The 15,404-nt window shown below is 40.7% G+C and overlaps 2 protein-coding genes across 2 annotated transcripts; one reads left to right on the top strand and one right to left on the bottom strand.

The window, feature by feature from the left end:
• Positions 1-4,027: 4,027 nt before the first annotated feature.
• On the top strand, positions 4,028-5,185 carry LOC306927289 (N-acetyllactosaminide beta-1,3-N-acetylglucosaminyltransferase 3-like; the record flags this gene model as incomplete). The annotated part of the gene is made up of 1 exon (XM_079506998.1): positions 4,028-5,185. The coding sequence occupies one exon, from the start codon at positions 4,028-4,030 to the stop codon at positions 5,183-5,185; it is 1,158 nt and encodes a 385-aa protein (XP_079363124.1).
• A 6,774-nt stretch (positions 5,186-11,959) lies between these two features.
• On the bottom strand, positions 11,960-14,909 carry LOC306925920 (arrestin domain-containing protein 2-like). The gene is made up of 2 exons (XM_079505069.1): positions 14,549-14,909; positions 11,960-13,086 (listed from the first exon to the last, which is right to left on the bottom strand). The coding sequence occupies exons 1-2, from the start codon at positions 14,724-14,726 to the stop codon at positions 12,890-12,892; spliced, it is 375 nt and encodes a 124-aa protein (XP_079361195.1). The 5' UTR covers positions 14,727-14,909; the 3' UTR covers positions 11,960-12,889.
• Between the last annotated feature and the right edge of the window lie 495 nt (positions 14,910-15,404).

Consider the following 15,404-nt stretch of genomic DNA (forward strand, 5'->3'; position numbering starts at 1 on the left):
TAGCTTTATTCTCTCTTCTACAGTAAAAAGGAACTGAGAGTTTAATAACTATGAGGTTTCATAAAATGATATTTGGAGCTGTACAGTATGTTACTGTCATGTGTTTGTAATGTATTTTTGTTACTTAATAAAAAAATATATTGTCTCACGTCTGGCAACTATATCAGGATTCCTGTAAATGCGCAGGTCCAGACTCCAGAGGGCAGGTGTATAAAACAAATCAGACAGAATCGTAGTGAAACTAAATGAACAATAAAACATGTTAAAATATCTGATTTTATTTTTTCACAGCAAGCTTTCATTCTTCAGGCATGAAGCAATCAGTGAATATATACTGTCACATGATTGCTTTATGCCTGAAGGTCTATGACCAAAAGCTTGCTATAAAACAATTTAAAAAATCTGATTATATTGATTTGTTTTATCCACCTGCCTCTCTGGACCTTTGATGATGATATACCGTAGGTTGATGTTAATATGTTATAGGTTTTTTGATGGTGGGTGGACCGTGATGGGCGAATTCTGTTTATGACTTTTTTGCTGCCCTTGTTCAATAAAACAGTCCATGCCAAGGTTTCACACTAGAATAGATCCATCTATGGGTGAAACAAACCCTCTCTGCACATAGAACGGCCTTGGTAATGTAAACATTTAATTATTGTGCTGTGTATATATAAAATTATTTCAGTGTGGTATGCAAATCAACATGCATTTACTTGAAACTTTCTTGAGATAGGTAGACTGCACAGTACATGCAACTAGGACTGCAACTATCGATTGTTTAAGTCATTTTTGTATCGATTCCTTTTTCAATTAATCAAATTAACTGAATCTTTGTATACTTTTTTTGTATTCTTTATAGAATGTGATCAACTAATTGGATTAGTCTAATTAACCGTTGCATCTGACATTATATTATGCATGTTGTAAATGTGTGTATATTGGCTGCGCAACAGTGACACTTGGTTGTGAAAACAAACCAAACGCTATTGTCGTGCTCGGCCCCCATATGAGGGACCAGGGAGTGGGACCCAGGGACCCAGACGGGACAGACACACATAGCTCCTTAATGAAGTGGTTGCACCACCATTTCACATGAAATTAATCAAAGTGAAACAATGATTTTCACATAGGCCTGAGTTTTCTTTCATGAGTCCACTGTCAGTGGACTAGCGCAGTGGATTGTGCTCTCTGCCCTAGCTCCCCCTACTGGTGTGTTGTGGATATTCAACAGGCATGGGAACTGAGGAGATACAGTAATAGTATAGATGTTGCATCATGCTCTCCCATTGAAACTAACTCCTCACTGTCAGGTGAAAGGAAGAGTCTAGCAGCCTCGATCCCTAGTCCTAGTGTATTGGAGGAGGGAGGGTGTCTACACGCTCATTTTAAATGTATTTTGTAAGTGTAGAAAAAAAGTAGTGTTGCAGGGGCTACCATATATTTGGATGTTCACGTTTATTTTTGAGTGGTGCAACCACTCCAAGGAACAGCAATGTCTCTATGGGACTATGTCCCTATGTTTAGAGTACCAGTAGGGGCAAAAGAGAGAGAGAGAGAGAGAGAGAGAGAGAGAGGGGCAGGGGGAGAGGGGAGTTGCACCACTCAGTTCACACGTGTGTGATTTTTCAGGGAATTTCAGCTGTGATTTACAACAGAGTCAGAGTCAGAGTGGAGGGAAATGGAGTGTGTGAGAGAGAGTTGACTGTTGTGAATTATCTCCAATTCTCCATGCAGTCAACAACTCACTATTGAACCTTGAGGTCAGAGGTCAGTGACAGACTGACAGTGACTGCGGGGTGGAACCACAAGGAGTGTTGGTGTTTTCGATGAATCAAACATGGTTAAAATGGAGTTTGAAGTTACAATGGGTTTGTATAGGAAGGAGGCGGGGCAGCCAAAATGAATATTAAATATCGAAATACGGAATCGAGCAACTTAAAAACTGTCCGGGGTGTTCACATAAGCCTGAGTAGACAATGAAATTACCTAAAGTTGTTTTTTTAAGTGAAATATCTGAAATATCTAATATCTTAAATTTTTTTGTTATTCATGTCCTCACTGTATTGCATTACTGCTCTTGTTTTTTAATGTTTATGCCTTGCTTTTCTTTTCTTTTTTTCTCCATTGCTCTGTAAAGCACTTTGAGCTGCATTTCATGTCATGAAAGGTGCTATACAAATAAAGTTTTATTATTATTATTATTATTATTATTATTATTATTATTATTATTATTATTATTTAATAGCACTATTAGCACATCTACTTCAGATTGTTAACAACTGTAGTATAGGATATACAAGAAGCTGGGGGAACAGACAGAGGCTAACAAATGTAACACTTGTCTCCGGATAGAGCGATACTGTAACTGGTGATACTGTCATGGTTCTGGGACTTGCTCTCTGGTGGCCATTTCTGGTCATTATCAGCCTTGTATTAAATCAATAAGCCACAAGAGGTCTCAGGTGACCGGGTATTTTAAAATGGCTGAGAGGCATTAATCACGCTAAATTAGCGTGAGAGCTATAAATCCACCAACAGCACAGTAAACAGTACCACTATCCCACATATTTAGGACTATAGTAATGCATTTTACAATTCTGTACGGTAAATGTGAAGCTATTGATGTATCATAAGAACGGGCGAGAATGATGAAATAACTAGAAAAAGTGCCCTTCTGGGCACAGGTCTCCACCAGGAGGATAGGACTGTGTGAGATGTTTGGCAAAATGTTTAGGAGTAATATAAACATGTTTTTTTGTTTGTTTTTTGCAACAATTTTCTTTTGTTGAGGAAATGCAGAGCCAGATCACTCATAGCATCTCTGAGGATGGAATTCTGGTTGAGCAGGACATGCAGCATTTTGAACAAAACGGGCCACTCCTGAAAACTTTGGAAGGCAATGTTAGCCAATCAGTGTAGAATCTGAGAAATCCAACAGACTCGTCTTGTTCACATGACTACAGAGATCATGTGTACCGATTTGTGTGAGATTTGGATGAAATCTGTGACTAACATAAGCAATGTGTTTTGCAGAAATCGGCCTCATGGTGGCGCTATAACCGGCAGATGTGGAGGGATGCAGAGACAATGTTTTTCCATGGCCTCTAGGGAGTGCGCATACATAAGTTGTATACAGATCGATGCAGTTATAGCTAAAAACAGGAATTGGCCTGTTATAGCGCCACCATGAGGCTGATTTGGAAAAAATGAGTGGCATGTCGTCCTCGGCCTAGTGGAAATGTGCGTGTATAATTTCACGGAAATTGCACACTGTGTTTGTGATTTGTGGCATTTTGTTCGAAACGGACCAATCATGTGAGCTTTGGAAGCCAATCTTAGCCAATCAGGATGGAAGATGGGAAATGGTGCAGATCCGTGTTGATCACATGACTATGAAGATAGTGTATACCGAATTGTGTGATGTATGGATAAAATGTGTACGAGTAATCTACAGAAATTTGTTTTGCCTAAATCTGCCTCATGGTGGCGCTATAACAGGCCATTGAAGAATATTTGGGGCAGAGGTTTGGTATCCAGGGAGTGTGTGTGCAAAGTTTGGCATGGATCGGGCCAACGGTGGCGGAGATTAGCTGGTAACGGACGGAAGGAAGGAAGGAAGGAAGGAGACACACACACACACACACACACACGGACGGAGTGCAAAACATACTCTCTCCCCATGCCTTCGGCCTGGCTCAACCGACCTTTGTATATAGTGTACATTGTACTGTATATCACAAGGCAGTAATAAACCTTTGAGGTGAGAAATGGATACGGAGCAGCAGCGTGTCTGTAAAGTAGAATATGTCCCGAATTTACAAGACGGTTGCTTCAACAATTGTGGTGGAATTCACGGTCAATCAGTGATAGAAAATAAGGGCTCAGAGGCACTACTTAAAAGGTGATGGTGTTTTTGTGATTTAATACATGAGTGGACAAGGGAGATGTACAAGGGAGAGGCTGTCTGGTAATCAGAAGGTCACTGCTTTTCCATTGTTTTTTCTGTCCCATTATAGTGTGAAGGATGATAAGGAAACTTTCTCGCAGGGTGGAGCGGATGGGCTTCATGCTGGTTGGAGCCACTGCGGCGTTGTGCTTGGTCGTCCTTCTTAGGCAAAGCCCTCCTACCAACGGCACCACGGGAGAAGTCACAGCAGGTCTGAGGATTACGGCAGCCAAGCAAAGCACCTCCTCTCCATCTTCCTGGCCATTAACCTGCCAGAGGAACACGTCCATGGCAGACAACGTGACAGGCTTCTCCACTTTTCCCGCTCACATCCAAGACTTCCTGTACTACCGCCACTGCCGTCACTTCCCACTGCTGCTGGACGTCCCTGATAAATGTGGAGGGTCAGAACGATCCGGGGACGTCTTCCTCCTGCTTGTCATTAAGAGCTCCCCTGAGAACTACGAGCGACGAGAGGTGCTGCGTAAGACCTGGGGAGAGGAGAGGATAGAGAGGGGCAAGCAGATCCGTAGGCTGTTCCTCGTGGGGACAACAGGCAGTGGGTTCGAGCGGCAGAGGCTGAATCAGATGCTAGAACTGGAACAACACGAGCACAGAGACATCTTGCAGTGGGACTTCAACGACTCCTTCTTCAACCTCACTCTGAAGCAGGTCCTCTTCCTGGAGTGGATGGACATGAAGTGTCCACACGTCCACTTCCTCCTCAATGGGGACGACGACATTTTTGCCAACACGGACAACATGGTGGAGTACCTCCTTGGCAGCAACAAGGACGGAAACAGCACACACCTCTTCGTAGGATACCTGAATACGGACATGATCCCCATCCGTGATCCGCCATCAAACAAATACTATGTCCCTGTTCAGGTGCAGCAGTCAAACTTTTACCCTCCATACTGTGGCGGTGGGGGGTTCCTCCTGTCAGGATATACAGCCTCAGTCATATACAACATGTCTAAAAACATGCCTCTTCACCCCATCGATGATGTGTACATGGGAATGTGTTTGGCCAAAGCAGGTCTCAAGCCTGCTCACCATATGGGTGTTATGATTTTGGGGCTGGAGGTCCCATCAAAAAAGATAGATCCCTATCACCCCTGCTTTTACAGGGAGATTCTGCTGGTACACCGTTTTATGCCGCTTCAGATATACCTCATGTGGCACAAGGTACGAGACCCTAACATAAAATGTGGGCCGTCACATTTCACCGTTTAGGTCAGGGTTCAGCAAGTTAATTTAGCATCGGGCCAAGTCTTTTCTAAGGCATTTGATGGCGAGAGATGTTGATAAAAGATGTTGCTGGTGTGATTTGGATAGCCGTGTGTGTGTGTGTGTGTGTGTGTGTGTGTCTGTGACTGTGACTGTGTGTGTGTGTGTGTGTGTGTGTGTGTGTGTGTGTGTGTGTGTGTGTGTGTGTGTGTGTGTGTGTGTGTGTGTGTGTGTGTGTGTGTGTGTGTGTGTGTGTGTGTGTGCGTGCGTGCGTGCATGTGTTTTATGAAATTAATTTAGCATTTAGTTACTTTGTAGATTTTGATTATTATTACAAAATAATATACGTCAACCACTTCAGCCATACAGTATATGCCAACAGTAGCCTATACGTTTTGTCTAGGGATGTCCCGATCGGATCGGGTGATCGGAAATCGGAGCCTATCATGTCATTTTCAAATGATTGGGATCGGGAGAAATACATCTGAGATTTTCTTTTTTTATTTCAATAGAATAGTGTGTCTAAATAGGCTTGTGAACAAATGTGAGTCATATGCATGCCTGCCTCTCCTGGCTTACAGTTGAGAATAGGTTATCTTTTAATACTCTTGTGTTGTTCAAAACAGTCATGAGTAGTAAAACTCCTGTTTTCATAAATTCACAGATTGTTTTTAGTAATACTGTGCATGATCATGACACTAGAGGCTCCAGTAATGGGCAGCTTGTGTTACCTCGCCCAAAATATAATTTTCTAAAGAGATCATTTATTTATAGATCATTGTCACTTTGGAATAACCTGCCTCAAAACCTCTGTTGCATTTACAGTAAATTAACGTTTAAAAAGCATCTAAAATTCCATTTGATACAGTGAAGTGTTGTGTGTTTTTCGTTTTTTTGTTTTCATGCTCTAACTTGTAATCTTAGCAATTTTTATTTTTATTTTATCTGAACTAATGTAAGTTGAATACTGACTTTTTAACAAATGTGTATTTGTAATTGTATGTCTACTGTAATGTGTATTCTTGTGTGGACCCCAGGAAGACTAGCTGGTTGCTATGCCACCAGCTAATGGGGATCCTTAATAAAAAATAAAAAAAAAATCAAAGAAAGATGTATAAACAATGATATTTTGTGAAAACTGTCATGTTTATACTTGTTTGTCAAGTATATACATATACCCACCCCCTGCAGAGAGTGTGTGTGTGTGTGTGTGTGTGTGTGTGTGTGTGTGTGTGTGTGTGTGTGTGTGTGTGTGTGTGTGTGTGTGTGTGTGTGTGTGTGTGTGTGTGTGTGTGTGTGTGTGTGTGTGTGTGGACACTTGGTCTCAAAGATCATGCAACAAAGACATTCACAGAGGTGTGAAACAGACCCATGATGAAAACAATTAAAGGAATGCAACCCACACTATGCATGATATCATAATGTCCTGTAGTAGGCCTACTATCTATCTCTGAATGATAGCCAAAGCCATGCAAATGGTGTTTTCTTTACAAGAGTTTTAACTTTGACTCCAGTTCCATAAGCTGTGGTTGCAAGATTCACTCAATCTAATTAACCAATACATCATTATTTTTGCTATGATTCCCTGCTTTCATATGACATAACAATCCACAATGACAGTCCTTCTATAGTTCTAATAAAAGTTTTTTTTTTTAAAGTGTGGAGAGGGGAGGTGTATACCGCCATCTAGTGACTGAATGTTGTCTATATGGATTGATTGAAATATTTATTAACAGTTTGCAGAATTACAGTACATTTCAAGCACAAACTCAATACAAAGACTGTTAACTGTGAGTGGACAACCCAATTAAGCATTACACTTGTTTACAAGAGGGTCCACCTTGTTCAATTCATCAAAACATTTAGAGACGTATACAAATAGACACTTCTATATAGTCAAAGAACAGAACAGGAATTCATCATAAAGGAGGTAAAAAGGGAAAAGAAACATATACAGTGAGGGGAAAAGGGGGTGGGCGGTGGGGGGGTGATTCAAATTTTTACGGGGGCCAGTTTCGAATTGCAGCCGTCCGTAGGTGCCCTTTGAGAGCGGTTTTGAAGGAGTCAAGGGATTTGCATGTCTTAATGACTGTTGGTAGGGCGTTCCACATTTTGGTGGCATAGGAGCGAAAATAATTTAGTCCCTTGTTTGTGCCGAATCTGGGTTGTACATGGTTCGTTGCACTCCCTCTGGCAGGGGTGAGGTGGGTTCGGGGGGTGAGGCCAAGTAGGAGCCTGACCAGTTTGTTTTGGGAAGTCTGGAGCCTAGTTTTAAGGGCCTTTGAGGTGCTGTGGTACCAGGAGGTGCATGCATAGTCAAAGAAACCTTGTACGAGGGCTCCTGTTAAGGTCTTCAAGGTGTTTTTGTTGACCACTGACCAGTGAGGAGATCCTGTAAAGGAATCTTGTTCTTTGGTTGACTTTTTTGATTACGTTGGTGGCCATTTTATCACCGGAAAGATTGGCCTCCAGGATGGAACCTGGGTAGGTAATTTCATCTTTACGTGTGATAACATTGTCACCCACTCTAACCAAGAAGCCATTTGCCTTGCTGAGATTACTATTAGATCCAAAGAGAATGGATTCAGTTTTTCCCAGGTGTAAAGGTAGTTTGTTATCAGCGAGACAGGTGCGGATTCTACCGAGTTCAGAGCTGAGGGCCTTTTCAACCTGCAGTTTGTTCCTGTCCGAGACTAGCAGTGCCGAGTCATCTGCGAACAGGAACAAGTTGCAGTCACAAGCTGATTACATATATTAGGAACAGTAAAGGCCCTAGTATGCTTCCTTGTGGAACGCCGGCCCATGGTACTTTTACATTGTTTTGGCACGCATATTTGCCATGATTACTTAGTACATAGTTTGCTTGATTACTTAGTACTTAGTTTGCTTGATTATTTTTTGGTATATGCACCCTGGAGAAAACAATGCACTCAACTGTACCCTGTCACACAATATGACAGAACTACAGCTTGAATTGCACTCAACATATACAACACAAGCAGTAGCAGCAAAGAAAACCAGTTTTCTAAAGAAAGAAAGAAAGAAAGAAAGAAAGAAAGAAAGAAAGAAAGAAAGAAAGAAAGAAAGAAAGAAAGAAAGAAAGAAAGAAAGAAATAACGGCCATGAACAAAGGCCTACATAGTGTTGCCACCAAGCCAATCATATGAATACATCCACCCTGTCACAACTTTAACAACACCACAACATAATACAGCCTAGTATACGTATACTGTGCCTTCAATTCCAGAGCCAGAAACAGTTAACGGAAAATGTTTCCTTCCTACACAACAATATGACAACAATCCATCAACAGCATGAATCACAACACAATGCAGTAGCAAAGAAAATAAATAAATAAACATGGTTCCTACCCTGAGATGTCTTCTGGCTTCATCAGTTGTGTTATAAGCTGTAAGTGATGGCCAGGTTCAACTTTGGATTCTTCACTCTAGGTCAGGGATCCCAACCACAAGTACACGGACTGGTGCCACAAGAATTTCCCCCCTTCCATCACCAGGATTTTCCAAAGCGGATAAAAGTTGTAAAATTAGATTAGATTAGTCTAAAGTGTAGGTCATCCTCGGACGAGCCCTCCAGTGGTGTCTCCAGTAATCTCCATCCTTCATACATCTGTCTTGCTCACCAATACTTTCCTCCCCTGTATCTTTCTTTATAGTATCTCCATGTAGGTATAGGTGTGGGATCATTGGGATGCCCTTCTGATCATTGATCAATACCCATGTTTTGGGTATCATAGAACAGGTTTGCTGGCTGGGAGCTCCCAGTGTCGATGGCAGTGACTGGCCAGTCTCATTCTCCTGGCTGCTCTCTTTTCGCTCACCCTCAGTAGCCCTCCATACAGATGTTTGTTGGTAACGTGTTCATCCTGGTTGATGTTTAGTGCTGCACATAGCATGCTGGTGTACCCGTGTACATGGCTGCTATGGTCCGGAGCACTAGGGTTGGAAGGGACACCTAAGCTCTGAGAATGAAACACAAAGAAACAAAAAGTGGTTTATATTGGATAGTTGACACATATTCAACGTATTAGTATTAAGTAATTACAATTTTCAATAGCTTCTATACCAGATGAGAAATAGACACACACACACACACACACACACACACACACACACACACACACACACACACACACACACACACACACACACACACACACACACACACACACACACACACACACACACACACACACACACACAACACACACACACACACACACACACACACACGTATATATCCTATGTTTTTATAACTTCAATTATGTTATAATTACTGTCATAACGGTAGGAGTGCATTTAGGCTACAAAAGAAAGTGTCAATGCCAAGGTTGAACATGTAGGCCTACTACTGCATGTATACATGTCCCAAAATTGATGTTTTTTTGGAAAATTATACATGATCAGATACAAAAGATATTGGGATATGAGGTGCCTATGAAGTGTGATTTTTTTTGTACTTAGGAAACTTGATGGGGGGAAAGATACGAGGAGAGGATAGATATCTGGTAAACATTTTATTGGCGGCAGGAAAGAAAGCTATCACAAGAAAATGAGGACAGATGGAACCTCCAACACAAGGACAATGGGAGGAGTTGATTCAGGAGATAAATCTCATGGAGAAACTGACACACCGTCTGAGACTGCAGGAAGAACTAATGGAGGACAAATGTTCCAAATGGACAACATTTAAGACTGAGCAGAAAGAATAAGGTTAGTAAATGCCTAGGAATATGTGATGTAACATGCAAATTTTGATACGCAATGTCGACTTTAGTTTATTTTATTTTTCTTGTTTATTTATTTATTTGACAGGGACAATGCTCATTAATCAACATTTCAGTTTTCACTTCCATGTAAATGTGCCAGAGTTAGCCATAAGCTAATTTTCATCTGTAGTCCCTGAATTACTGAACCTGATGCATTATGAGATTGTAAAAAAGATCTTAACCAAGCATAGAGCCCTGGGGGATCCCGGTCAACTATGTAGGGTCCAGGGCTTAAATGTAGGTGGTTAATTGGTTGATTGGTCTGTTGCGCTACTGTACTTCAATTTCCACTAGATGGCAGCAGAGTCTTCTTTTATGACAGGTTGTGATAGGCTACAGTATAGAAGAAGTTAATTTAGGACCTTCTAACAGTTAATTTCGTTTTATTAAACACATTTATTCCATGTAGCCCATGTTTTGTAATGGCATCATCATGCTATTATGCCCGTGGATATACATTAACAATGATAATTTAATATGATAATACCTTTTATAACAAAAATACATATCGCATGGATGCACCTGGGACGTATCCTCATTTTTACCTGTACTTTGAGCAGCTACCAGGCACCCCCGTAGTTGTCGCCGCTGGCAGCAGTCTCCTTTTATGACAGGTTGTGATAGGCTACCAGAAACATTGAAACATCAGATGATAAGATCCTCTACTTCAGTGGTTCTCAAAGTCTGTTAAGGGACCCACAGGGGACATTGAAGGGGTTCCAGAGGGTCCCCAAGAAAATGGGGAACAATTTATTGAGATTAAAAAAAAGAAATACAAAAAAATCCAGCCGCATGCAGCACGGTGTAAGCTTGTAGATCGGCTGTTTTAGAACCATTTGGAAATTTATATTGGCTATTTTTGGCTAATACAAAAAAAATCTTGAGATATTGCAACAAGAGAAATTGGTAAGGTTGACAAACTAGATAGAGGTAATGTACGTTTGTCAACCATAGGCTATATATTATTTAGAAAAAGATAATATAGCCTCAAGAGCTTTTCTAGGAGCTAAAACATAAATTATGAGGTTCCAAACGGAGCTAGGCCTCACGCACACTGGCAGTGGCTAAAGCAGCAATTTGGCAAGAAAACGACCAAGCAAGGCAATTCAACTTATCTTATCTTTCAACTGTCAGCGTACATGGCTGTAGCCTAGTTGTTTTGTAGGCCATAGTTAACTCCCTGGCGAAATTGACAACTGTTACTAAAAGCTGGTAATTAGGCGTTTGTATCAAACACTTGTCAGTGCAGGTGTGGTGGTGGGGCGACGACTCGGAAAACCTGGTGATATAAAAGAGCCCGCCCTGCTGCTTCTGTCTTGATTGATTGTGTTGTAGCCTATTTGATAAGTCAAATACAACACTGAAAATACCATTAGCCAGGGGATACGTGTCAAACTAGGGGGTTTTCATGATTCTGAACCCATTCAAGGCACCCCCCCCCACACACCCCCCAACACACACCCTAACTCCTGGTTGTCATGTAATCATCTGGCATGATTTGGCAATGCTGTACACTTTTATTCATCATGTAAAATGATTTTCTCTTATTAATCAGTCAGTCAAATTGACTTTAGGCTATACATTGTTTTTTTATGTTTTTTTTTTGGCTTTCGCCTTTATTTTATATTTTGTATGGAGGGACAGACAGTAGGCTGACAGGAAATGGGGAGAGACATGCAGTAAAGGCTGTCGGGAGTCGAACCCGCGGCACACTGCCAGACTGGATTGCCAGCCAAGGTGCCTGGACCGCTGAGCCACGGCCCAGGCCAGGCTATACATTGTTAATGGTGAGCAACAGACCGTGAATTAACTTTAAATGTAAAATGAAAGAAAGAAAGAAATAAAGAAAGAAAGAGGCTATTTGTTAACAGCCTCATCAACAAATATATGAAGTAGGCCAGATGAATCTGAGGATAACAATATCTTAACTCCTGTATAGGTTTAGGGCTTCAAATCGTCAGGGCTGTGTTTAACACAAAAAAGAAATCAAATCAAATCAAATAAACATTTATTTCGAAAGATGACATTTTTTAAATTATTTATAGTCAGTCAGAGGAAGTGTCAACATAATTTGTCCTGTTCTGAGAAATCACATTAGGCTACATGCTAAAAGTAAGCATTTAAAAAGGTTTAAAAAGGATTTAAAAAGGATTGAGAAAATGACCACTATTGAACAGAGTCAGACGTTGAAATAGTGGGATCCAATGGAAATTCCGACGGAGCATTAGTCCGACATGTGGGAACAACAGCGCTGCTCCCGTGCTTGCGGTTATGGTTAGGTTAAGGTTTGAGGTAGGTTGTCAGTCTAATGACTGTCGGATAATAATAAAAAAATCACACCCGTGTGAAGTGAGGGGCGCTAATATATTATGTAATGGTGATGTAAAACAAAAGGTGCCAACACAAACATTAATGCTATAATAAAAAAGACAATATGACGTAATGAGTTACATTATGATGTAAATTTTCCCTTCATTATCAAATGTGCATACGTGTATGAGGTTAAGTTTCAGGGAAGGGAGATTTCTTTATATGCCTATCACACATTGTACCCTAACTGCTCCTGATTGTCATGTCAGGGCTTCAGCCCTGAATAGCTATAGCCACACCCATTCAAAATAGCCACACCCATTTAAAAAAGCACACTGTGTGAAGTGTGACTTTCACACAGTGTGTGAGACTTTCATCACTTTCATCACAATGATGACGTCTGATGATTTCAACATGACGTCACAGACATTTCTTGCAAAACGGCTGCGCATTGGAGCGGCTGCACCACTCAGAAACATGTTCTGGTGAAACTTCAGGCTGAATGTCAGGCGATACTACATGTATGTACCTAATTGAATAAGAATGGGGTGAAACTATAGCGGTGATGTCTGACTGTGTGCACTGACAAGTCTCTTGGATTTCATCATCATTCAATATTCATTGTTGTCGATGGGCTCGATGATAGTAAACTCTTTCTTGGTCTTCTTGACGGCTGCCCAGGGTCGGTGGAGCCTCACTTTCACCCAGTAACGAATGGTGCCACCGTGTTTCTCCTCAAAGGACATCCCCATGCGTTCTGGGATCTGGAAACTGAAGGGGTACTCGTGTATGCCTGCAGAGAGTGTATCTGAGGGGAAATAAATAAATGTTAGTATGCTCTCATAATATTAATATTAGTGTGGTTGGCTACGGGGCAACAAGATTATTGTTAATGTCAGTTTATTGTATGTTTCTTTCTATAGTAACTTCTGACGTCATGTGGGTCTATGGGGTTTTCCATTATTATGTCACCACGCTTGATGCCATAATAAAATCTATGAGGTCTATGGGGTTTTCCATTATTATGATGTAGGCTATGACATACAGTATGACATCAGACTTATATAAAGTCTGTTAAAATGTCTTTACAGGAGGCAACCACACTTGCAATTGCAGGGCTCTCTCCATCTTCTCTTAGTCTTCAATAAACAGAAAATACATTTTAGAGAGAACTCATGCAGGAGGATACAGGATAAAAAGAAAAGTGTTTCCGTCTATTTCTGTTTTTCATTGACATCTTAAAATGGGTTTATTTTTGAGACATACATTGCAGCCAATTTTGCAGCCAACATGAATTGAACAATTGCTGCAATTTAATAGTCACAGTATATATTTCCCAAGGCTGTTTGTGTTTGTATTAGGATTGATATTATTTAGCCATAGCATTATTATTTACATTAGTTTAATAGATTACATATTAGTTAATTGGTTTATGTGGCAGCAAAGGGCACGCCTCCCCAGGCCTCGACAGCAAGGGCACGTAGGCCTTTGTGATTGGGGAACGGAATGCACCTGTGTGGACCTCCTTTTATATACTCTATGGTGTGGACAGATGGTTTTTACCAGTGCTAGAGCCACTTTGCCAGAGAATGGCCATCATGAATAACCTGAGGCTGATGTCACGCAAGGTTAGGAATAACCTGTTTGTATCTGCATTCTGCACATGCTTGGATAAGAATACGAGACTGCTCGCCCCTTTACCAATGTAGTTAACAGTTAGTTAATTTAGTATTTCCCTCCCTATCTGAAATTATCTTCTTGTATACAGATTTATTTGATTGCATAGTAGTCGATCTCTATACTCTGTGAAATTTATGTTAATGTCACAGAGACGGTGACTGCTCAATTAAGTTAATTTAGGACCTTCTAGCAGTTCATTTCGTTTTATTAATCACATTTCTTCCATGTAGCCCATGTTTTGTAATGGCATCATCATGCTATTATGCCCGTGGATATACAGAGTGAACTTAACAATGATAATGATAATACCTTTTAAATAAGCACAAACATGAATTATGTTATTTACAGCTAGGTCCTCCTGCCTGCATACAGCTTGCAGTGTGCATCATTGGGGTTTGTAAATTTGTGTGGAGCCACAAAGCCTTCAAATACTAGGCTACACATAACACATTTTAAACTTTGAATTGTCTGATTCATCCTCGAAGGAAACAAAATAGCCTACTAAATTGTGCACATTTAACATTTTCGTCCAAATTAATTTCCAATAAGCACCACAATGAATATATGATATGAGAATAATTGATAGTGACCTGCATGCAGAAGCTGTTCTCTCAGGTTCAGATACTTAACGTCCAGTTTGACAGCGTGCACTTTGCTCCGTCCGTTTAGCTCCAGGATCACCTTGCCGGACACCACATCTCCATTGCCGAACTCCGGGGGAGAGCTGAAGACGATGGAGAAATGTCTCACGTTGCCGAAATAAGGCATCTTGACTCATGAGATCTCTAATATGTTCGTTGTATTCCCACGCTAATGTGATTTATATCCTTCTTTTCCAGGGATAAGTTCGGCTTGCTTCTGTTGAGTTGAGATAATGTGAGATCTGATGAGCGGATCTTCCTTAATAGTCTGCAACTCTGCGTGCATGGAGGGGGCGGAGTCTAGTGTCAGTGACAGGCTGTGCTTGATGTTTCTTTAGGTGAAACCACTGAGCTTTGTTTGTTTGTTTTTGTCATATATAAAACAGAAACAATTATTTGCATTTCGCATCACAAAGAAAAACAATTCAAATAATTAGATTAAAATATAGCATGAATAATAAAAGGAAAGGAAAAAAAACAAAGTATTCAAATAATTAGATTAAAATATAGCATGAATAATAAAAGGAAAGGAAAAAAGACAAAGTATGAAAGCATATCTAAGCATATCCGAAAAGGAGTGAGAAGAAGTCAAATTTATAAACTCCCGAGTCCCACCCCTCTGTAACTGAAATTACTCGCTGGATTCTGTGCTTCAAATTAAGCTCTTCTAAGAAAAGTTCACTTTTAATGGATGTTCATGGATGTCTCAGACTCAGAGAAACTTCTCATATAACAATTTAAATGAGTCCAGGTTGATTACCTGTTGCACTGGTTTGTGGTCCACAGACATGAGTCTGACATGATA

The sequence above is a fragment of the Electrona antarctica genome (genome assembly GCF_951216825.1).
Source record: "Electrona antarctica genome assembly, chromosome: 7".
In the NCBI taxonomy this organism is placed as follows: Eukaryota; Metazoa; Chordata; class Actinopteri; order Myctophiformes; family Myctophidae; genus Electrona; species Electrona antarctica.

Coding starts and splice junctions, on each gene's coding strand:
- LOC306925920 (XM_079505069.1), bottom strand. CDS start 14,726: ATGCCTTATTTCGGCAACGTGAGACATTTCTCCATCGTCTTCAGCTCT. Junction 13,087..14,548: donor AGAACAGCTTCTGCATGCAG/GTCACTATCAAT, acceptor ATTTCCCCTCAG/ATACACTCTCTGCAGGCATA.